Source organism: Procambarus clarkii, chromosome 70, assembly GCF_040958095.1.
Source record: "Procambarus clarkii isolate CNS0578487 chromosome 70, FALCON_Pclarkii_2.0, whole genome shotgun sequence".
NCBI lineage: Eukaryota > Metazoa > Arthropoda > Malacostraca > Decapoda > Cambaridae > Procambarus > Procambarus clarkii.
The window spans coordinates 18,110,544-18,134,048 of NC_091219.1; the positions used below are offsets into that span (position 1 = coordinate 18,110,544).

A 23,505-nucleotide genomic window follows, 5' to 3' on the forward strand; every position below is an offset into this window, starting at 1 on the left:
GTGGTAGTGGCAAGGGTTACAGAGGCACATAATGGGCTGAACTGAATTGTGGGACTGAACCCCACAATTCATTTAGCTAAGCAAGTTACAATCTTGATGAGCTAGTTCAATCAGTAAACCAAAAAATTGGGCTACTCCTGTTACAAATTCGCTACTTTGAGACCGCCTGCTCGCTACTTTCCGCAATTTGTACCTGGCAACCCTGGTTATGGGTGGAGTGGTGTTCACACTCTCCACCATGCTACTCTCGACTCCACGTCCCTGGTGCTCCTGAACTGACTACACCAACAACAACAACCACCACTATGGACTCCATTCTGGAATTAGGACATGCTACACGCAATTATCTACATGTGAGCTTTGAGAGATACCCGGTGAGTGGACTGGTAATGTAGTAGTGGGTTAGTGTGCTCAGATGATCCCCTTGAAGTCTGTATACCTGTAATTTTGATAATTCCTTTTGCCGGGGGACAGGAAGCCTGTTTATTTTGGTTGGTTTTGTATTGAGGTCCCCTTACATGGTCGTTCTGCAGTATGTATTACCCCATAACAGTTCTTTAGCTCCTTGGTGTATTATTGCTTGATGAACAGACGCATAAGGTGAAAGGAAACGTGCCCAACCATTTCTGTCTCGCCCGGGGATTAAATTTGCGATCCTTAAGTGCAAGTCGAGAACATAAGACACTGTACTAATGACGTCTTGCTTGCTTATAATGTCATATTCTATCATAATTAAATGGTGCAGTTAGGTGATATATGAGGGCTTTACATCATTTATTAAATAGGCTAATAGTCTTAATGTGTATAGGGGGGGCTTTAAATATATATTTTTAAAAAAGTAGAATAGATTTGGTCTTCCAGCTTCACTGGCAAGGGGATTATTGCCTATACCAGGGGTGTTAAACATGCTGCCTGCCACCTTGCCACATCAAACACTTTATGTAGGGCATACGTAAATCTGTGTATCTATGTATTTACGTATGTAGGTTAGCATAGCATTTTAAAAGCACCGAATCACCTTCTGTAGTTGATTGTTCAATAAACCCTTGAACCATATGTTTAACACATCTTTAACCCTGTCCATGGAGGACAGAAGAAAATGTATATATGCTGGTTAGCATTGTAAATGTGTGGCCACGTTTGTGGTAGAAAAAAAAAAAACCTTGCCATATGCTGGCTACTCTCAGTTTCAGCCTGACCTTGAGCACCCAGCAAACACAACCTAACGTAGCCCAGCTGATCTTAATGCTGCACAACTTAAGCTAATACAGTACTGTACTTCCTACCCAAATAATCTATACAGTTTTGACAATGAGAAGCTGTCAAACCGTCTTGTGTACGATTTGACTACACTATATCCTGACAGTGGTGTATAATGATGACAATAATAATTATTTGACTTTCATTCAAAAATCCTTTTCATATTCACAGGTTGTCTTCCTACTGGTGTCATGCGTGCTGTTTGTGCTAATGACCCTGGTGGTGGTCCGATTATATATTACCTATCCCAAGGCAATAACAGAGGAAATTAAACGAGAACTAAAAAACAAAGGTGAGGATCAGTGAATCAGTTTCCCCATGTGTTTCCAAACCAGGCACAATTCGAACTGTAATTGTTATACAGTATACTAATCAGATTTTCATGATGTTATACTAATCAGATTATAATGATGTTATAATAGGCAAATTACTGTGGTGTTATACTTTCGTTCTGCTCTATTTTTTATTTGTATACATTTCCTGTTGTCATTACTTATATAATTGTTTTTCTTGCATATTACTGTACAGTATATAGTGTACTCTTGTCTGTATTCTGGTACTGTACTGTACTATAGTCAGAAATCTAAAGAAAATAAAAATTATTCTTGCTAACCCTAACCTTGAAGCACCTCAAGGTAACCCTTTATTGTCATTTTGGAAATGTTACTGTAATTTGTTGTGTACTACTCTGCTCTTGACATTAATGATATATAGTGGAATATAAATACTGTACAGTAATATGTAACATCAGTCCTGTAGTAGTAATCTGTTGAAAAATATTCACTCTTGGTACAGTACAAGAAAAGTTCACGATGTATTTTTACACCGTAGGAAGTGAGTATATATACTGTATGTATTATGAGCAAAATTCAGTGCAGTACAGTATTCAGTACAGTTATGGCCAGACTTTGAAATCTTATCCCATTACAGTATATTTAGTGTTAAATTATATTTTAAATAAGATCTGGGAGAGCTGTTTCAGTACTTCTAGGTTTTCTACTAAAATTATCACTCTTAAGATAAATCCTTAAAATTTGTTTCTCACATAATATTTATTTAAATTTTCATAATTTTCTCTATAATAGTTAATATTTATAAAATTTATTTTATTTATTATATTTAATTTTCTAGTTGATGATGTCAAGGACTTCGTGGGTGTTGGAACTCGGCCACGGTTCCGAAAACGTGATAAAATTTATTTCTATGGTTGCAAGATGCTTCGCAAAGTAAGTAATGTTTACTGTGTTGCTTGAATGAGGTTATGGTATGTTTTGTTATAGTTGGTGTTCAGTGTTGTAGATGTCTTTATGTATAAAGAAGTAGGATACTGCTCTCCTTTTGGGACCTGTTAAGGTTTTGCAATTAAGACCTGTTCTATCTATCAACAGAATCCAACTGAAGGTAAGAGCAATAGACTGTTACATCAATATATCTAATATACTATGTATTTAGTGATCAGTTATTATACTCGCTTTTCACACATACAGTTGCAGTTGTCCTAAAAATTATCACAAATATTGTGTTAAAAGAAAACTTTCCACTGGTAAGCAGAAGTCTCTCTCTCTGTCTCTCTGTCTCTCTGTCTCTCTGTCTCTCTGTCTCTCTGTCTCTCTGTCTCTCTGTCTCTCTGTGTCTCTGTGTCTCTGTCTGTCTCTGTGTGTCTGTCTGTCTCTCTGTCTCTCTGTGTCTGTCTCTCTGTCTCTGTCTCTCTGTCTCTCTGTCTCTCTCTGTCTCTCTCTGTCTCTCTGTGTCTCTGTCTGTCTCTCTGTGTGTCTGTCTCTCTGTGTGTCTGTCTCTCTGTGTCTGTCTCTGTGTCTGTCTGTCTCTCTGTGTCTGTTTGTCTGTCTCTCTGTGTCTGTCTGTCTCTCTGTGTCTGTCTGTCTCTCTGTGTCTGTCTGTCTCTCTGTGTCTGTCTGTCTCTCTGTGTCTGTCTGTCTCTCTGTGTCTGTCTGTCTCTCTGTGTCTGTCTGTCTCTCTGTGTCTGTCTGTCTCTCTGTGTCTGTCTGTCTCTCTGTGTCTGTCTGTCTCTGTGTCTGTCTGTCTCTCTGTGTCTGTCTGTCTCTCTGTGTCTGTCTGTCTCTCTGTGTCTATCTGTCTGTCTGTCTCTCTGTCTGTCTCTCTGTCTCTCTGTCTCTCTGTCTGTCTCTCTGTCTCTCTGTCTCTCTCTCTGTCTCTCTGTCTGTCTCTCTGTCTGTCTCTCTGCCCCTCTCTCTGCCTCCCTCTCTCTCTCTCCACGTTCAACCACTGGGTGGTGGTGTTGCCAGATATGGTCCTCATTTTACTAGGGCCCCTAGATGGAACATGAGGGACTTAGGAATTCTTTTTTCAAAATAGGGGATTGTTACTGGAGGCCTGAGAAAGCAAATGTGCGCCCAATGCATGTGCAAGACTTGTTCCTCTTAGGCAGTTTCCTACTACTTCATAGATTGGGCTGTGCAGTCTGAGCATATTTAGGTATGTACCTCTATCATAATATGTGATGCATAACTGAAGAGTTAAATGCAAATTCACACAAAGAAAAGCTGGCTGTATTACTGTGTTCCAACTCTCTTATGTACAGAATGTTTATTTTCTTTGCAATTACTTAAATACTATACTGTTGATAATTTATGATGATGTATTAGAGCATTGTGAGGATTATGAGAAATTATTTTTCAGTATTTATAAACAATTATGGTTAAGAAATTGAATTCCCATTATATTTTTTATAATAGTTGTATTTGCAGCATTTTCTCAAGTTGTAGCTGGAGATCAAGAAAGAAAAGGTAACTTTCAAGAGGTTTCAGTAAAAATGAGGTTTGGGTCTTTCCTGATTGTAAGAATATCTGGGTTAGGTAAAGCATATAACAAGGAAGTAAGATGAGAAAGTGGAAGATGACATTAGAAAGCATCAAAGTTCAGTCAGTTCAAGAGCTTTGTGGAAGCATACACTTGGTAACCACTGTAATGGGAATTGGTTATGCATCTGCATCTCAGCTGTATCAAAATTAAATAATTCAGTCCATCGTCCTGTTCTGGTAGTTCTTATAGTGATGACGAGGACCATCGTACATATACCGACGGTCAACGCAACTATAAAGTAGAAATCGCACATACTGAATTTGGACAAACCGGAAAAGATTTTGTATTGATGTTGCAAAGACAAGCTAAACTAACATAACCTTCCTAGGCATAATACAAGCTATCTGAGGCCTAATATAGTACATATATGTGCTATACTAGGCCTAGGAATATTTAAGTTTGTTTATTTGCTTCATTGTTTTGGACTATAAAGTGAATAGTACCAAATTCTACTATCTAATTGCTAAGTATGTCAATGTTTGTACTATGGTGTGCATAGTTACAAAAAGTTCTGTCTAAACAGGAGGATGGGTTGAAATAATTGTGAGATTGGTAAATAGAAATGCTATATTGCTTATGGGAACATTATATTGGTGAATTACAGTGTATTGAAATTAGTTTTCAGGTGCTTTTAATGTGGTTGGTTAAATTTTAGTGCAAATGTGTTTTAATATTTTGTTCTTAACATCTTGTGAGAAAACTTATTAGTGTTCAATATAATGACTTGTAACATCATATATTTCATGATGTATCATTGTTACCAGTGCCTGCATTTATATGACCCCGAGTTGCATTTCAGTGTTAAATTCATAGCTGTAAGATTTTCTCTTGTATGAAAAGTGCCAGTATGGCCATAAGAAATTTTCTGCTTCACAGGTCTATGCATTATGCTTGTGTCTGAGGCTGCAAGGGTGGAGGCTGAACCATGGCAAAAATGTGATTCAATAATTTTTATTATTAATGGTCATGATGGTTTGACCTCATAGTAATGCCATATTTTGTAGCTCTTCTCCAATATATACATGGTCAAAATTATCCTCTGTAAATTAAGGAGAATAAATTTTGTAACTGTAGATTAATAATAAGTTATGACAAAAGGATTATGCTTGACCTTAATTCTGTAAATTAAGTTTAATCTAGCAAGAGTTCATACATAGTTTGATAACAATACTGTACATATCTCCAACATTATAATTTACCAAATGTTTATTGGCACTTTGTAGGTCAAAGCCAACATTCCAACTCGTCCTGTGGCATCTCGATTGTTGGCCAAGCGTCTGGCTCGGAAATTGTTGGGGCGCACCGATCGTGACTCCCCTCAGCTTGAAGTGATCGAGCCACCTGCTGAGTATCTCCAGGAAGACCTTATTCACTTTGATCCCAGTGTCCCAGCAGAGTTCATCTTTATGCTTAAGAATATCAGGTGAGGAGTTTGACCTAAAATATGTATGTTTGCTATATGTACAGAAATATACATCTATAAATAAACAGTAGTTATGCACAGTACTGTACGTTCATATATATAGTATGTATATATATGTATGAATGTATGTATATATACTGTACATGTACACACACACACACACACACACAAAGTGGAGTATCACAGGGTTCAGTTCTTGCACCAGTAACATTCATCGTCTACATAAACGATCTACCAGAAGGAATATAGAATTATATGAACTAGCTTACAGATGATAAGACACTGGGAAAGAAAGGAGACGCAGACATTTGTAATGCCCTTCAGATTTGTATAGATATAATAAGTGATTGGAGCAACAAGTTTCAAATGGAGTTCAATGTGAATAAATGCCATGTTATGGAATGTGGAATTGGTGAAAATAGACCACACACAACCTACAAATTGTGAAAAAGGTTAAAAAATTCTGATGAAGAAAGAGATCTAGGGGTGATTCTAGATAGAAAACTATCAACTGAGGACCACATAAATAACATTGTTGTGAGGAGCCTATGCTATGCTTTCCAAGTTCAGAATTGCATTTAAATACTGTTCATGTATGGGGAAATACTAACAAACTTTATGACCTTTGTGAGACCAAAACTGGAATATGCAGCTATTATATGGTGCCTATATCTTAAGAAGTACACCAATAAACTGGTAAAGGTGCAAATTATGTATGAATATATATGTATGAATGCATACTTTATTCCTTACTTTACCCTGCATCAAAGTGGCTTCTGGAACTGAAACACAAGAGTTACGAAGAGAGGCTAGAGGCGTTAAATATGCCAAAGATATAAGAAAGAGGTGATACTGTATGATCACCATTTGCAAAATAACAACACGAATCAATCAATTTGACAAATATACGAATTCCTGAAACCAGCAACTTTAAGAACGAGATCACAGATTCAAGCTAAGGAAACAAAAGTGCCAAAAAATATTAGAAAGTTTTCTTTTACAGAGTGGTAGATGGAACAAGTTAAGTGAGAAAATAGTGGAGGCCAAAATCGTCAGTTGTTTTGAAGTGTTATATATATGTGTGTGTATGTATGTATGTATATATATATATAATATATATGTATATATATATATATATATATATATATATATATATATATATATATATATTATTTATTTATTTATTTATTTATTTATCTATCTTGTGTTTGGGTTCCTGAGCCTTTTAGGCTTTATCATAGCTATATTTGAAGCTGTGTATGGAGTCTGCCTTCTGCAATTCACTTTTGTCTTACATTTGTTCACACCTATATTCAGAAATTTCAGAAATTAAGTTGTGTTTTTCTCATTTGGATACAATACTTAATGTCTACTTGTGTTCAGTTGTTCATGCACCACCCATTCCAAATAGTCTTTCCATGTCTGTCTTGTCTATTTTCCCTAGAATTTTGTATGTGGTAATTATGTCTTCTCTGACTCTTATCGTCCAGAGATGATACGTTGGGTTCATCTCTGGAGTTTTGTTTTGGGGAGAAGTTTTGCCTGCTTCATACTCATATATCTCTGAGTATGATATAGGATGAGGATGAGGTAGCTTGAGCTACCTCATCCCTTTGTGTGTGTTTTACCTCAATAAACTTATTTCAATTTCAATTTCATATATCTCTACTGTGGTATAAGCCGGGTGGCATACCTCTGAAATTATTTCAGTTTCCTTGTATGTTTAATGACATGAGGGATCCATTCTGGTGCTGCATATTCTAGCAATGGTCTGACATATGCAGTATGCAATGTCTTGAATGACTTCATATTCAAATTTCTAATGTTAATTCTTACAGTGGTCAATCTTGCCTATACAATGATGATATCTGTTTGATGTGACCTTCACATGAAGTCTGCTTTGCTCTCATTCCAAGAGGATTTTCTCTCCCATTCTGTAAATTGTGTCCAGGCTTTCTATTCTCACTATAGCTTGACGTCTGACAGCTGACAGCTTGGTGGACAGCGCTTCAGATTCGTAGTCCTGAGGTTCCGGGTTTGATCCCTGGTGGAGGTGAAGACAAATGGGTAAAATGTTTCTTTCACCCTGATGCCCCTGTTACCTAGCAGTAAATAGGTACCTGGGAGTTAGACTGCTGCTAAAGGCTGCTTCCTGGGGATCGAGGCCTGGTCGAGGACTGGGCCAGAGGGACACTAACCCCCGAAATCATCTCAAGATAACCTCATGATAACCATCGCCTAGGTTCATTACTTTGCACTTGTTCGAGTTAAAATCTAGTACCTTTCCTTGAAACCATTCTTTCAGTTTGTTCAGGTCATCTTGTATTTTCTAGGAATGTTCCATATTTATCCTCATATTTTTTTCATTATAGGCAGACATTGAGAGGAACTGTTCTGTGGATCCTGGGCAAAGACTTTTTCTTATCAAAAATGTAATGAGACACACAAAATGGAAATGTTAATTTTTTACCAATATTCGTATAGTCAGTGGGAACAAAACATTATGGAAGATGCTGCTACCAAAGGGCTACAGGAAATTTGCATGTACAGTACAGTATTTATATTTATGCTGTTTTGTGCTGGGGTTATTTTTAGAGTGCTCTTCCATTCATGAGGGCTGTGTTCATGTACATATCAGTGGCTCTAAATTTGATACTGGTGAGAGTTGAGGCATCTTTCTTGGTTTTAGTCAGCATAAGAGTTTCCACTACTTTTGCATCCACTTTTACTGCTGAGCTCTGCTATCTTTCTTTCATGCTCTTAAAGATTATATTACGGGGTTTTTTCTTTTTACATTTTTAGAAATTTCAGAATTGTTAATTTGACAAGTGCCATCTGGGGATTACGACTGCTTTTGTAGTTTGGCAGTTAATGAATTGCTACAATTAGCCCCAGCAAACTAGGAAGAATTATTTTTGAAAGCCACATAGTAGAAGATATACACATTTGTTTATAAATCACTCGTTAAAAAAATGTGTGCATGTTGAACATAATAATTGTAGTACTCCAATGAGTGTGAAACACTTACAGGTAGAGCATTTTACACTGGGATAACTTTGATGCAAATGTCTTGGTCTAAAGCCGACTTTAGGCTTTGCTGTGGGGAGTCACTCCGGGCTTTTAGACCTTATAGGCATATACCCCTGTAGAGAATTCTATTGTGAACACAATGATACCAAAACGAACGACGTAGCATGAGAATTAAGGTGAGAAAACTGAAACGAGTATACACTTTTCGGTGTCACCGCACGCTCACCCTCACTGAATGGCGCATGACGTCATTTCTGCAGCATGCACGAATGGCGCGCGATAGTGTTAAGTAGAAAAAAAGATATTCTGCTTTGCTCATTCTTGGCCTTGGCCAGCACAACAGCATCTTCTGCTTACTGTATTTGCACATCACTGCTTCTCGCTCATCGGTGGTCACTTCCCAAGAATAAGGAGAGCAGATAATGATGTTTGGTAGCCTTTGGTGCAGCGTGCATGCATTCAAAGCTACTTGTTCATAACACAGTTGTGAAACAAACAAAAGCGGAGCTTCCCATGAATCCAAGTCTCTTTATTTTAATTACTAAATGCAGAATACAGTAATTTTTCTTGTTATTTTTGTTTACTTTTACAGTATATGAATTACATAAATTTTACTTGCATGCTAATCTCAAGTGAGCTGATTTGCTGTACTGTCCTGCACAACAACAAAATCCCATGTAGCACCTTATAAAGCTTACTAGAATACCAGGTGATGATTCACAATAACGTGGCTGAAGAATGTTGACCAAACCACACTAGAAGACGAAAAGACGATGACGTTTCTGTCAGTCCTAGACCATTATAAAGCAGCGATTATCGACTTGATAATGGTCCAGGAAGGACCGAAACATTGTCTTTTCATCTTCTAGTGTGTGGTTTGGTCACCCTACTAGAATAATTTATCCTTCAATGCCGGTTTCCTTATTTTTGGAAGTGGCTGTTTGTAGAATCTCTATAGGCACTTGCCTTGTATAATCCCCTGGCATTCAAAATGTCTCTTGAGATCAGATGTGAATAGCGAGCTATATTGAAGGTTCTAGCATTGAGAATGATGGATGCTGTACAGAGTTTGGTCATCATTGCCGTGTGATATAACTGTCATATCAGAATAGTAGTGGCCTTGTGCATAACAAGTGGTGTGCTCGAGCAGAATGCCAGCGACCTCGTGCATAACATGTGGTGTGCTCGTGCAGAATGACAGCGACCTCGTGCATAACACTGGCCTCTTACAGAATCAGCCCCTTGCAGTGGCCTTGTGCATAATGTTGGCCTCTTGCAGAATCTGTCCGTGGCAGTGGCCTTGTGTAAAATCTCCACCCCTGGCAGTTGGCAAGTGTAGAATCTCCTTTCCCAGCAGTGATCTCGTGTGGAATCTTCCCACCCAGAATTGCCTTATGTGAAATCTTTTCCCGGCAGTAGCCTCATGTGGAATCATCCCCCTTGTAGTTGCCCCGTGTCAAATTTTCCCCCGGCAGTGGCCTCATGTGGAATCTCCCCCATGAGTGGACTTGTGTGGAATCTCCCCTCAGCAGTGGCTTCAGGTGGAATCTTCCCTCAACAGTGGCCTCATGTGGAATCTCCCCTCAGCAGTGGTCCTGTGTGGAATCTCTCGCCCCATCAGTGGCCTCGTGTAGTATCATCCTCCCCTTCAGTGGCCTCGTGTAGTATCTTCCTCCCCTTCAGTGGCCTCGTGTAGACTCTTCCTCCCCATCAGTAGCCTCGTGTAGTATCATCCTCCCCATCAGTGGCCTCGTGTAGTATCTTCCTCCCCTTCAGTGGCCTCGTGTAGTATCTTCCTCCCCTTCAGTGGCCTCATGTAGTATCTTCCTTCCCTTCAGTGGCCTCGTGTAGATTCTTCCTCCCCTTCAGTGGCCTCATGTAGTATCTTCCTCCCCTTCAGTGGCCTCGTGTAGTATCTTCCTCCCCTTCAGTGGCCTCGTGTAGTATCTTCCTCCCTATCAGTAGCCTTGTGTTGTATCTTCCTTCCCTTCAGTGGCCTCGTGTAATATCTTCCTTCCCTTCAGTGGCCTCATGTAGTATCTTCCTCCCCTTCAGTGGCCTCGTGTAGACTCTTCCTCCCCATCAGTGGCCTCGTGTAGTATCTTCCTCCCCATCAGTGGCCTCGTGTAATATCTTCCTCCCCATCAGTGGCCTCATGTAGTATCTTCCTCCCCATCAGTGGCCTCGTGTAATATCTTCCTCCCCATCAGTGGCCTCGTGTAGTATCTTCCTCCCCATCAGTGGCCTCGTGTAATATCTTCCTCCCCATCAGTGGCCTCATGTAGTATCTTCCTCCCCATCAGTGGCCTCGTGTAATATCTTCCTCCCCATCAGTGGCCTCGTGTAGTATCTTCCTCCCCATCAGTGGCCTCATGTAGTATCTTCCTCCCCATCAGTGGCCTCGTGTAGTATCTTCCTCCCCATCAGTGGCCTCGTGTAGTATCTTCCTCCCTATCAGTGGCCTCATGTAGTATCTTCCTCCCCATCAGTGGCCTCATGTAGTATCTTCCTCCCCATCAGTGGCCTCGTGTAGACTCTTCCTCCCCATCAGTGGCCTCGTGTAGTATCTTCCTCCCCATCAGTGGCCTCGTGTAGTATCTTCCTCCCTATCAGTGGCCTCATGTAGTATCTTCCTCCCCATCAGTGGCCTCATGTAGTATCTTCCTCCCCTTCAGTGGCCTCGTGTAGACTCTTCCTCCCCATCAGTGGCCTCGTGTAGTATCTTCCTCCCCTTCAGTGGCCTCGTGTAGAATCTTATTATACGTGTTGACAATTGCCTCTTTGAAAGAGCACTTCAGTTATTTTTGTTCAATTTTGCTTTATTATTTTTTAATTTGTATTAAGATTCTCATTATACTTTGTAGCGTGTGTTAACATGTAACTAAGAAAATGTTTTAATTTGTGGCAATCAGATTAATTTACTTTTTACTCTTACATCCATGTACATTTTTTTTTATTTTACAACAGATAAGAAAATAAACAAATCTAGTACTGTATGGTAGTTCATTCAAATTCTTATAAAATATTTATTACTTTTTATTAGGAAAAGTGTCAAATTACAACTGTTTCATTACCTGTACTTCATTTCATGTTCATGTGACTGCATCAGTTTGTGATTTTATTTTACCACTGTATTTTATTTTTGTAGTTGTACATTTGTAACTCTCAAATCACTGTTACACATGTACCTGAATATTTTCCTGTTATTGCCTGTTTAAATGCCATTAAACATGTAATTGTTTTGACATGAATAATATTTCAAAAATATTTCATCAGTAACTTAAATCTGTCATTTTCTGTGATGCCGCTCATAATAGGCTATAACATGCGTAGATCAGCTAAGTGTACCATTCAAAACAAGTGAGAAACCTTAACTTGTCATTAGATTGTATTTTTAGGTACACAAGAATGCTAAGAGTAATGCCTCGGTCTGCTAACTCTCCGCATAAACTTGAACTAATGGCCACGCAGTGTAGAACATTTGTTATTATAGTATATGTCAAGACCCCAGACTCTGCTAACTCATCTTGTCTGTTGGTTGTTATCCTACACTGTTAGGAGACACAAGAATCGTAATGTTGGTTCGCTGATTATTAAGTTGAGATTGGGAAAATATTTAATTTCTGTTCAGACATGTTGTGCGATGACTATTAGAAGGGACTTGGAATGTATTGCTGACAACAAGGACTGTAGCACAAATAGTAAATTTGTGGATTTCAATAGGCTCTGGAGACTCTTGAAATATACTTTTCAGTGATGTTCATTTAGGTAATGAATTGGCTTTAATGTTGATGCAATGATTCTTATCCATTTATTGAATGTTTTTATGAAAACTATTAAAGTAATGATTATAATTCAGAATTCTCACTTGCACAAATATCACATCACAGGTCCACTTTCAAGGCTAGGTAATGTACTCTGGATCATTTTACACCAAGTTAAAAATTTTGAGCTACCCTGTACACTCCTGCTTGCTCCATCTTTAGCTTGCCTGACCCCTCCAATTCTTGTGCATTTCTGCCCCCTAGTAACTTGGCTTTGAAATGGCATTCATTTATTTATTCACCTGATAAACTACGGACATTCTCTGCCTTTCGGATGTCACTTACTTTTATTAACTTGCTATTATTGGATGGCTGTGATAAGAAAAGTTTCTAGATCATCACTGTATCCAAGCAAACAATTCTATAATGATTTTGATATTTATTGCTAGTGTATTTATTTGTTTTGTTGTCTTGATGTACTCGTATGAGAAACTTGTATTGTGTTCAGCTTATGTACTGGCTTGTCTTACAGCTTGCATTTTCCCAGTATCATTATGGTTACTTCTTGAAACAGTATTATAGGTAGTGAAATAGTTATACTGTAAATATTAATTTTCTTAATGTATAGAATATTTGAAGCACCTACTAGTGGATTGCTTTAGACAGCAGCACTTCTAGATCCAGTGACACAATGTCTTCCAGTATTTGCAGTGTTCATCAACATTTATATATGAGTAGACGTTGCAAGTCTTATAGTCTACCCACTAGGCTTATTAGTGATTCATGACCATGAAGTATATCCCCATTATACTGTACCTCTTTGTTGAATTAATCTTGGAATGAAATACCGTACCGTACTTGCTGGGGTCTAAGATGCACCTAGGTTAGTGATGTTTTGTGGAAAGACATTTTTAGTATGTTTCATCATACATTTATTGAAAAGTGATTTTTTCATGCGGCTTTTTAGGGAAGAAACATGTGATTTTGTGCATGTAATTACAATACTGTATATATTTGCTTGGTGATGAATGAATGAAAAACATGCATCCTATCCACTGGCAAATATGGTAGTAAAATTTCATTTCAGTACTAATTATACTGAGGCCAAGTCCCCAATACTGATTTTTATTTTTCAGCCTTAAATATTTCTTTAGATCATATTATTGGGCCACATTATGATTTTCCTTATTACCATAATTACTATCCCATCTGGTGCTTTCATGAGTTGGGTCGGAACCCCAGAGGAAGGGATGGACAATTATTGATAGAGGTAGTGTGTTAAAATTATTCAACGCTACTAAACCCCCTTCCTACTGTCTTCCACATGTAGCATTGTTACGGGAAATTAGTGCCATCACACGTCGGAAAATATCCACAGTGGTATATCAAAATGTTGCATAAACTCTGCTGATATTTTCACTTGAAAATGATTTTTCCACCTGGTAAACTACCTCCATTCAATTATTTGTCTCTTGTGCATTGTTGCATGTGGTTTCCCATTGTTAGGGACAGGAAGCCTGTTAGGCTTACTGGGGTCTCCCTAGGTCAAATGCTGACCATTCCTAGGAAACTACCCATAGCATCTTGCAAATTCCTGGGTGCCTACGTAATTCTCTCTGAACAGAGGCAATAGGTGAAAAGAAATAACATTCAACGGTGATTTTTTTGCACCTGCATGTTCCCATTTTTCCCCGCATAATAACTTGTCTGAACCCCCTCTACTACCCTCAGACTTGGTTATATCCACTTTCCTCGCTCTTTCATTATCAATTTGGCCATGCTGCCTTGCACATACACTCCTTTACTTATCAAAGTCTATTGAATTTCATAATTTAATGTAACTATTTTGTTCCTTGTTCTACCTGACTTTGTGCTTTTGAAAATCTTGAATTGTTAATAGTAAATATTAGTTACGGAATTTTTATTATGAAATAGTGTAATGAGGATTTCTTTTGTCTTCCCCACTTCCTTTTTGTCTTTGAAATTTTGTTGATTAGGTTTCTTTCTTTGAATGTTTCTTATGTGCCAATCAAATGTCTGTCTTCCAAACTTAATAGGTTATAACCTTAATAGGTTATAATTTATAATTTTCATGGTAAGATAATTACAAAAACAAGAAACTCTGTCCCTAATATTTTGTCTTTGATGCTTATTAATGTTTTACATTGGATCTTTCATTGTAAATTGGCACATTCTGGGCTTGTGCACTGCACATTCTGGGCTTGTGCACTGCATATTATTGGCTAGTGTTTTGGATGTTCTGGCATAGTGCTCTGAACATTTTGGGCTGGTGCACTGCACATTCTGAGCTGGTGCACTGCACATTCTGAGCTGGTGCACTGCACATTCTGAGCTGGTGCACTGCACATTCTGAGCTGGTGCACTGCACATTCTGAGCTGGTGCACTGCACATTCTGAGCTGGTGCACTGCACATTCTGAGCTGGTGCACTGCACATTCTGAGCTGGTGCACTGCACATTCTGAGCTGGTGCACTGCACATTTCTTTACAGTTCTTAACAGATTTCCTACATTTTGTTTAGACATTAAGCTGATGTACATAAAATGTCCTTAGTTGAAGCCCTTTATTGAATGGTGTGGTTATGATCATGTGGTGGTGACCTCTTTACTTGATTATTGGGATTGCTTTCCTGGAACTATGAAGGAACGTCGCACGCATCTCTTCATCCCTGGATATACGCTGCAGTATTCCTGAAGTTTTTATAGTTTTTATATGTGCAGTACAACCTCGATTCAGTGCACTATATGGGACCAATCCCGGTGCGTTGCAGCGTTGGATTCATTGCAAGAGGTGACCTTAAGAGGCATTTGCATCTTTTTTTTTTTAAACAATAAAACCGGATTATCATATATACTGTACCTATATATTACTACTCTACGAAAAAATACTGCTACAGTTATTTACCTTATTGTTGGAGTTATGTCCATCTTGAATTCTCATGGAGTTGTGAATGCTGTACAGTAAATACATACTGTACTGTATTATGCCGTTAGCACTGTATTGATAAGTAGTTCTGCTGTATGTTGAATACTACAATACAGTTTATGAAAACTATTTTACACCCAAATTACTGTACTGCAATCTTAATTTGAACACTAACACTATGTACAGTACTTAACTTTTAACGCTTATTCTAACTGTACACTCTGCACTTGTGTGTGGTGCTCGCTGCTGCTGCTGCTGTGTTTGCTTCAGCTGCTTCTGAGCTGGTGCTGGCTGCTATTGTACTGGTGCTGGGTACTGTTGTGCTCGTGCTGGGTACGGTTGTGCTTGTGCTGGGTACGGCTATGCTGGTTGATTTTCTGCTACTAGTTCTTGCAAAATATTGCTTCATTTTTGGCATTAATAAGGCACTATTAGCAAGCCCCCTAAGACATCTTGTTGTATAACAATACAGCTGTAGTTAAGAAAATGGTAAATTCCACGATTATTCTTACACCGGCAGATAAACACATCACTCGCAGATAAAGCTAATGGCTCTGGGTGCCTACTGTACGAACGCAAACAAGGTCTATACGCCCTACAGTAGGATGGTGTTTAAACCAGATTCAGTAATACAAATTTCTCCTAAGTATTGGATTTACATCAAATTATATATTTTTGAGTTATATATTTAGTTTAGCAACATTATTACGATAATAAGAGCTAAAAAAAATTACTTATTTTAGAATTGACTTATTAATTTTATTATTTTGAAGCCGGTGGTCACTGAACTGTTTCGACGAAATCTAATGAAACACACATGGTGTTGTGTGCACATGTTGTGTGCACATTACATAGATATAAACTAGCTAAACACAGATGCCGAAGAAATATAAGAAAATTCACTTTCGCAGACAGAATGGTAGACGGTTGGAACAAGTTAGGGGAGAAGGTGGTGGAGGCCAAGACCGTCAGTAGTTTCGAAGCGTTATATGACAGAGTGCTGGGAAGACGGGACACCACGAGCGTAGCTCTCATCCTGTAACTACACTTAGGTAATTACACTTAGGTAATTACACAGATTAGACCCGTCCACTCGTGCTGGAGTTGTGCCGTCAATAACATAAATAATTTCTCAAATAGCAGATATCTATCATATTATAGTATATTTTTGGTTATATTTAGTTTAGTTTAATTAGGATAATAAATAGCTATTAAAACACCAGTTTTAGAAATTATTGATTAATCTGAAACTTTCAAAGTCATGGGTCACTGAACTATGATGACACAGACGAAAGTGAGTGAAACCTCACTGTAAAGTGAAGTTTTCGGTACAGAATTCCCTTGTCTGTCTACCATCCTCACTCATTTTGTTTCATCACAGAAAATGTATATAAGAAGATTTCAACACATTAGCTAGCTATTCACGCATCAGCCTTTAAATTAATTTGCAAAGATACATGTGCCACAAATCAGTGAACGAAGATCATGGAAACAGTCGTTCACTTGTGTGGACCACTCTGCTGGTGTTTGGTTCATATGGTTCACTTGTGTGGTTCACTTGTGTGATCCAACTTGTCATATGAAGGAATTATTAGTTGTAACCTGTGATAGAATGGGAAAGTTTTCCACCACTCTGTGAACTCTGTCCCAACATCGTAAGCTTGTGGATCACTTGTGGACCACTTGTTTGGTCCGTGTGTGTAGTCCACTTGTGTGATTCAACTTGTAATATGAAGGAATTATTAATTGTAACCTGTGATACAATGGGAAAGTTTTCCACCACTCTGTGAACTCTGTTCCCACATTGTAATCAAATCTGCACATCCCCCGCTTCGGGGAACCATTTGTTCGTCAGGCCGGGTGAGTAATTCCTCACCGGGTGAGGACCAGGTGAGTGAGTAAATTCGGCCTGAAAAGTGTGCGACCTAGCCGGAGATTCGTTGAATCGAGGTTGTGCTGTATAATCTTCTCTATCAGGTTTTTGGTCACAGTTTCACAGTTTAGTTATAATTTATTACTCAGAAGAATATTTTGTTAAGTGAATTACTCAATAGGTTTATTTAGTTTGGGTTTTTGTCATTGGTTAGCCGACCCATGTTTGACATTGGCTTATTTTGACTTTGAAAGAATAACTGTTATAAAATGTTACATAAATGGATTGTTTTATCTGTTAACAATAATACTCCATTGCAATTGCAATTTTACACCACATTGTCATTTAGAAACATTGTATCACCAACTAGTACATGTGGTTGCATTCATTAATCTGTTGCATAGCAGAACCATAACTACACTGTTAGGAACTTGTGTGAAAATATAGTTTTGAGAGTCCTAACAATTTCCCACTAAAAAAAAGAAATTAACTTGGTTTGTCAAGAAAAAAAGATTGAAGTGATAATCCTGAATTAACCTTTCAGTTAAGCTGTTATACAAGAGGCTGTGCTTTCTTTGATTGTCACTTTGCACTTATATAAACCACCATATAAAGCTCTTCTTGCCTGCTAATATGACGTAAGAATTACACAGTCGTTAAGAGCCAGTTGTTACAATTATGATAGATACCCTAGCTGCAGGGAGGCACAGAACTATGCATATTGCATGCAAAATTTGGAGCAATCACTATGACATATGCAGCAAGTGAGTAATGCTCACAAGAATTGGCTTGCATGGTATGCATGTTGTAGTCTTTGCTCCCTGCAGATGTGTGGGTTTTTCTGGGGGGGAGACCCTGGAGCTTATCCAGGCTGATATGTTAATGTCAGACTTTGGCATCAGTCATGTGTATGGAGTTCTGTGGGCCTACCGAGGACCACGAGCCAGAACCTGGCCCCCTCAGAGAGGCATGGGGAGCAATGGCTTATAGAAACCCGTGTGTGATTGGAAGCATTCTATGTCTGCCATCGATCGGGTCAGGCACCCAGAAAGGTAAGCATCCCAAAACTAACCTCTATTCTGGTAAAATTTGCTACCAAAAGCCGAACAAGTGGATAGAACTCCAAAAAAGAAACAAGCAAACGAGCATGGCGTCACACGTCGCCGCGCCGCTGTCTGCGCAGCTTCTCTCTCCCTGGGAGGAGGAAGGAGAAGCCCCACACCCCATGCCGGCTATCCACCCGTCAGTTCTAAGGCTGATGCTAGAGGCAGAGGTCGTGTGCTCTGGCTCAGCACTGTACTTCGAGTGTGATGGCTGTCTTCCAGGGGTGCGAGAGCCAGGGGTTATTCTTCAGTAGGCTGCATGCACCTAGAGTTACCTTCCCTAGGTGCCCTGTAAGTGCTGCCCTTGAGGCTTGGGGTTCCCTTCCACAAGGTCCTTGGGGTTTGCCTCTGATGGGCTGTTTATCTGCTCAGTTTTTCGGCTGCCCTTTGGGTGCCTGGGTGTTGTCTCCCTTGTTTACCTTAGGGTAAGAAGCGGTTTGCACTGGTACGGGGCACAGGGTGCTGCGCAGCTTATTTTCACCGTTCAAAGCGGCTGGCTCTGTTCCTTGGAGTATATTGTCCTCTTGCAGGGTTTTGTTTTTCTTTTTGCCTTGTAGAGGGAGGGGGGTCTGCCTTGGTTGCCCCTTGGTGTATGACCTGACATGGTTCTTCTGGTGGTGCCCCTTGCTAGGTCCCTGTGAGTGTACACGTCCCTGGGGTTCAGCTTTAGGAAGTTGCTTGGTAGTTTTGGGCGCCAGTTAGCAGTACCCTGCCTGGGATTCCCTGAGTGTGAGTACCATCTCAGGACCCTGGGAAACCCCAGGGGGTGTGTTTGAGGGTTACTCTGTCCCCTTGTCTCAGGGTGACTCACTGTTTTTGCCTCCGTCATGCTGCCTGTTGGGTCGGACACTTTCGACCAGGAGTCCTGCAAGTTCTGTTGCTTGCTTGTGACTCAGTTTACCCAGTCTAATGATGATCTTTTACGGGTATAGGGTGTGCAGGCGTTACATATGCGCTTTAGGTTGTTGCAACGCGCTCAGTTGGTTGCTCACCCAGATGCTCCGAGGCTATCCCGTTTTGCTTATAGTGACCTAGACTTGCTGGTGGGGGTCGCTTCAACCTTGGTTCAGTCTGCACCCCTTCGTCCTTCCCCTGTCGAGGTGTCTCCTGGTCCCCCCTCCCCCCCGGCTTCCGGCCCCGAATCGTGTGAGAGTTTGAGTCGGGGCAGGGTTTAACTGGTCTTGAGACTCGGGCAGTTTCGGGGGAAGGCCCTTCGGGTGTGGTGAGTGTGGTGACAGAGGGAGGGCCTGATTTGGGGGCCTTGGGCCCCAATGGACCCTGCCTGGGTTTTTCTGCCCTCTGAGTGGGGCATTCTGTTACAAGGGGTGGGATTCTCTTATCCCCCCTCTGCATATTTGTTGGATTTGGTGTCCGCCCCTCCCTGGGTTCGGTTCCATGTCCCTCCCTGGTGTGTCGGTTCTGTCCTTCCTGAGGTTTTCAGCTTACTGCATCTTACAGTCTGCGGTGCGGGTGGCCCTGACGGCTTACCTCCTGTGTGACCTGGATTATGCCTCGCTTATGGTTCCGTCTTCTTTCAGGTTTGGGCCGTCGTTCCCTTTCTGGGTCCATTACGAGGTTCTGGAGTTGTCCTGGCTGGCGGACTCTCCTGTGTTTGCTTTGGAAGCTTGGCATTCCTTCTGTCATACCCGCACGCTCGAGTGGCGCGAGGCTTCCACGGTGGTTCAGGTTTTCCTGGGAGCAACATTGAGCACCTCAATGAGTGTTTGTTTGCCCCGGCCCTTCCCCGGGATGTTGGCATGCTACAGCTCCATGTGCAGATTCCCTCCCTTTCGGCGACACAGGTTGCTGAGGACTCACGCACCCGTGGCCTTTTGGCTTCAGCCTTGCGTTTCTTTTCTCTCCTGGAGCTGTCTTCGGACTGCCTTGCAGAGCATGTGGGGACACTTGGGGCTATTCCTGGGTCCAGTGCCTTTGGCTTGGCGGCTCGCTTGTCGGCTGCCTTGTTGAAGCTTTTTGCGCTGATCTTGCGGGATGCCTTTTCCCTGTTTTATGCTTCCCGGCTCGTGTGTAGGCAGGCGGTGCTTGCCGCCTCTCTGGAATCTGTCTGGGCCCAGGCTCTTAGAATGTCTCACCTTTTTGTCCTTCCGTCAGGCCTACTGTACAGCGCGAGAGTTCGCGGCGGTGTGGTTTGCGCTGTCGAGGGTTCAGGTCGCCCTCGGATCAATGATCCGGCTCCATTCGGATTGCTCCCCAGTGGTCCAATGCCTGAACCGGGGGGTTCGATGCGGTCCTTGGCTCTTTGGTGCTGGTTGCTTCCAGTGACTCGTCTGCTGAGTTCTCAGGGTTTAGCTCTCCTGGCTGTTCACATGTGGGGAGTGTCCAACTTCCTGGCCGACGGCCTGTCTCATTTCGTTCCCCTTTCTATGGCATGGACGGTCGATGCCGACTCCTTCCTTTGGCATTGCCGGACGTTCGGGTGCCCTGAGGTGGACCTCTTCATATCAGTGTGGTGGAGGCGCCTTCCCTTGTATGTAGTGCCCTTTCCCGACTCCAAGGCCGTCAGGGGCGATGCCTTTCGGCAGAACTGGTCGAGGTGGGGGTTCCTGTACCTCTTTCCCCCGGTTCAGCTTTTGCTCCAGGTCCCGACTCGCTTGGAGACTTATCAGGGTAGAGTAGTCCTCTTGGCCCTGTGGTAGCTGGTGACTGAACCCGGAGATTTTTCCGTGGCTTGGGCTGTTTCAGCAGATTGAACTGGTGCGTCACATGGCTGGTTCGATCTTCTCGAGTCTTCGCGTATGGTATTTTTTACTCTAGTTTATCATCATCTCTATGGTGATCAGGTGGCTTCCTTGTTAGTATCCCACCTGGGGGCTTCTAGGCGGCAGTATGAAGTTTTCTGGAGGTCCTTGCCATAGGCCATTGCTTCCCATGCCTCTCTGAGGGGGGCCAGGTTTTGGCTCGTGGTCCCCAGTAGGCCCACAGAACTCCATACACATGACTGATGCCAAAGTCTGACATTAGCATATCAACCTGGATAAGCTCCAGGAAGCCTCCGGGTCTCACCCAGAAAATAGTCTCATTAAATTCAACGCTGGTTTTATACAGTAAGCTGGAGCTTTGATGATGATTGGTGGTGTATACTGAAAGCTATGGTGTAAATTTAGTAACAATTCTGCAGGCATTTCACAAACTCAATCTTGTGTGCTAAACAATATGTATTGTAGCATTTTTGCAGGGATGAGATTTATCTATTTGATTGTTAGGTTTCCTGTGTCAGGAGATGAAACAATCTTGTGTGGTTCCTATAATTGTGAGAACAACATATTGCTTTGTCATACAGACTCCAAGATCTTGGGCTGCTGAGGTTATCTTTAAGCACCACGTACAAGTCTTAAGAATGTAAAGGGAGAGGTACAGTATAGTATGTCATGATTTACACATGTAAAATACTCTTTAGGTCACATTCCTAGTTTGCACACATACTCTGGCTAATGAACTTGCTTACGTGTTTGAATGTGCAGATAAACCTAAATGAGAATTAGTTTTAATGAATTTATAGCAAATATATATTGCTTAAACCTGTCAATAATCGTTGAAATTGTTAAAGAAATTATAAATTACATCGGAAGATGCTTGAATAGTTACATATACAGTATGTTATCATTAATGTTGACTTAAATCAAAAGAGCTTTGTTGGTTTGGTAATCATTTTGAAATCAAACTCTAGGTCAGGCATTGTCTGAATTGTTTTTTCAAATTGAACTAAAAACTGAAAAAAAATTAAAGAAAAACGCTGGCAAGCTTTCAAAGCGAATGCTTTAGCGTGTCCCAGGTTGCCTTGGAACGAGCAACTAAAGTTGGTCATTAGTATGACCAACTAAATATAAGTACAATAAATTTTTTTTCAAAAGGATTGAATTCTTCATTCAGATGATCTTGAACTGTTAGGTAATGAAAGATGAGCTTGCATATTTAAAATGAAACTATGTTTTCTTTCCAGAGTTTTTGGCCACTTTGACATGCCATTATTTTTTGAGCTGTGTAAGAGTGTCCAGACCATTCATCTCTACAAGGGACAGACACTGTTTTGTGTGGGTTAGTATAGTGCAGTGGCAGTTTGATCGTTACTACCTTGAGAAATAGTTAATAGCCAGACATCCTTAATCCTGAAACGGCTAAGTTAATTAAAAAAAAAAAAAAGCAAGTCTTACCTTGTGGTGAGTATGTAAAAAAATAAGTACTGTACTCATTATCCATAAAGATCAATCTGATATGGCAATTTGGAGCACAGGAGGTAATTGCAGACAGTAATGGGAGTTGTTTAAGGGGTAATGTACAAGTTTCTTTAGTTTATTAATAGGTTTTATTAGTGATGTGATTATAGGATTTATAATGTGTGTTAATTATTTTTAATTATTTGTATCAAAGTTTTAAGGTTCAGTGGCTTTATTATTTTTATTTTACAGCTTTTTTGGCTTTAGTAAATTAATGCAAATGTTAAATCGTGAAAATATTGAACACTTTAGTTGTTAAATATTTAAATCTTTGCAAATGTTGTACTGTGGTCAGTGTAGTTTTTAACGTATACAACTGATTATTTTCATTGCTTATAGAATGATGTTTGCATGACCTCCAATTACAAATGTTGTGAAGTTAATAGTGTGCCAGCGAGGACAGTTTTTTCAAAGCACAATGTGTTTCATTCATACAGGACAGAATGATGAAAATATCTACATAGTTCAGACTGGGCAGCTTACTGTGTTTGTGAACGAGCCTGATGGTACCACTCTGGCCCTCAAGGAGGTGTTGCCAGGGGAGTCGATCATCTCCCTCTTGTCCTTCTGCGACGTGCTCACCGGCCACCCTCAGCCGTACAAAACCGTGGGAGCTAAAGCCGAGATAGATTCTATAGTCATGAAATTTCCTGTGAAGGCATTTGAGGAAACGTTTAGGAAGTACCCTGATATGTTTGTCCGGGTGGTGCAAATTATAATGGTGCGTTTGATGCGCGTCACTTTCATGGCTTTGCATCAGTACTTGGGACTTTCTTCTGAACTTATCAACAGGGTTAGTATGAGCTTATTATACTGTTTGTGTGTGTGAGACCAGTGCATGGTGGATCACCTACTTGGTAAAGCTATATTAATTAGCTGCTTGAATTACAGTAATTGTATTAATTAAGTGTGCTTTCAAATTTGTAAATAAAAAAATTTCAGTTAGAGCATAGATGAATTTTAATATGTTGAATAATTACCTCCTATTCTTACTGAAGCCATGAGCTTTTAACTAGGAGGTTTATCTATTT

General features: G+C 40.4%; 1 protein-coding gene across 3 annotated transcripts in view; it reads left to right on the forward strand.

Moving 5' to 3' along the window:
- The first annotated feature begins 200 nt into the window (after window positions 1–200).
- The window catches only part of sws (patatin like phospholipase domain containing sws), a 76,327-nt gene continuing 53,022 nt past the window's right edge, over window positions 201–23,505 (forward strand). For all 3 annotated transcript variants that reach the window (XM_045770269.2, XM_045770270.2, XM_045770271.2), the window contains exons 1-6: window positions 201–374; window positions 1,432–1,552; window positions 2,392–2,486; window positions 5,325–5,524; window positions 22,201–22,295; window positions 22,912–23,267. In XM_045770269.2, the coding sequence (XP_045626225.1) occupies window positions 306–374; window positions 1,432–1,552; window positions 2,392–2,486; window positions 5,325–5,524; window positions 22,201–22,295; window positions 22,912–23,267 (936 nt within the window). In that variant the 5' untranslated portion in view covers window positions 201–305. The remainder of the gene's footprint in view (window positions 375–1,431; window positions 1,553–2,391; window positions 2,487–5,324; window positions 5,525–22,200; window positions 22,296–22,911; window positions 23,268–23,505) is intronic.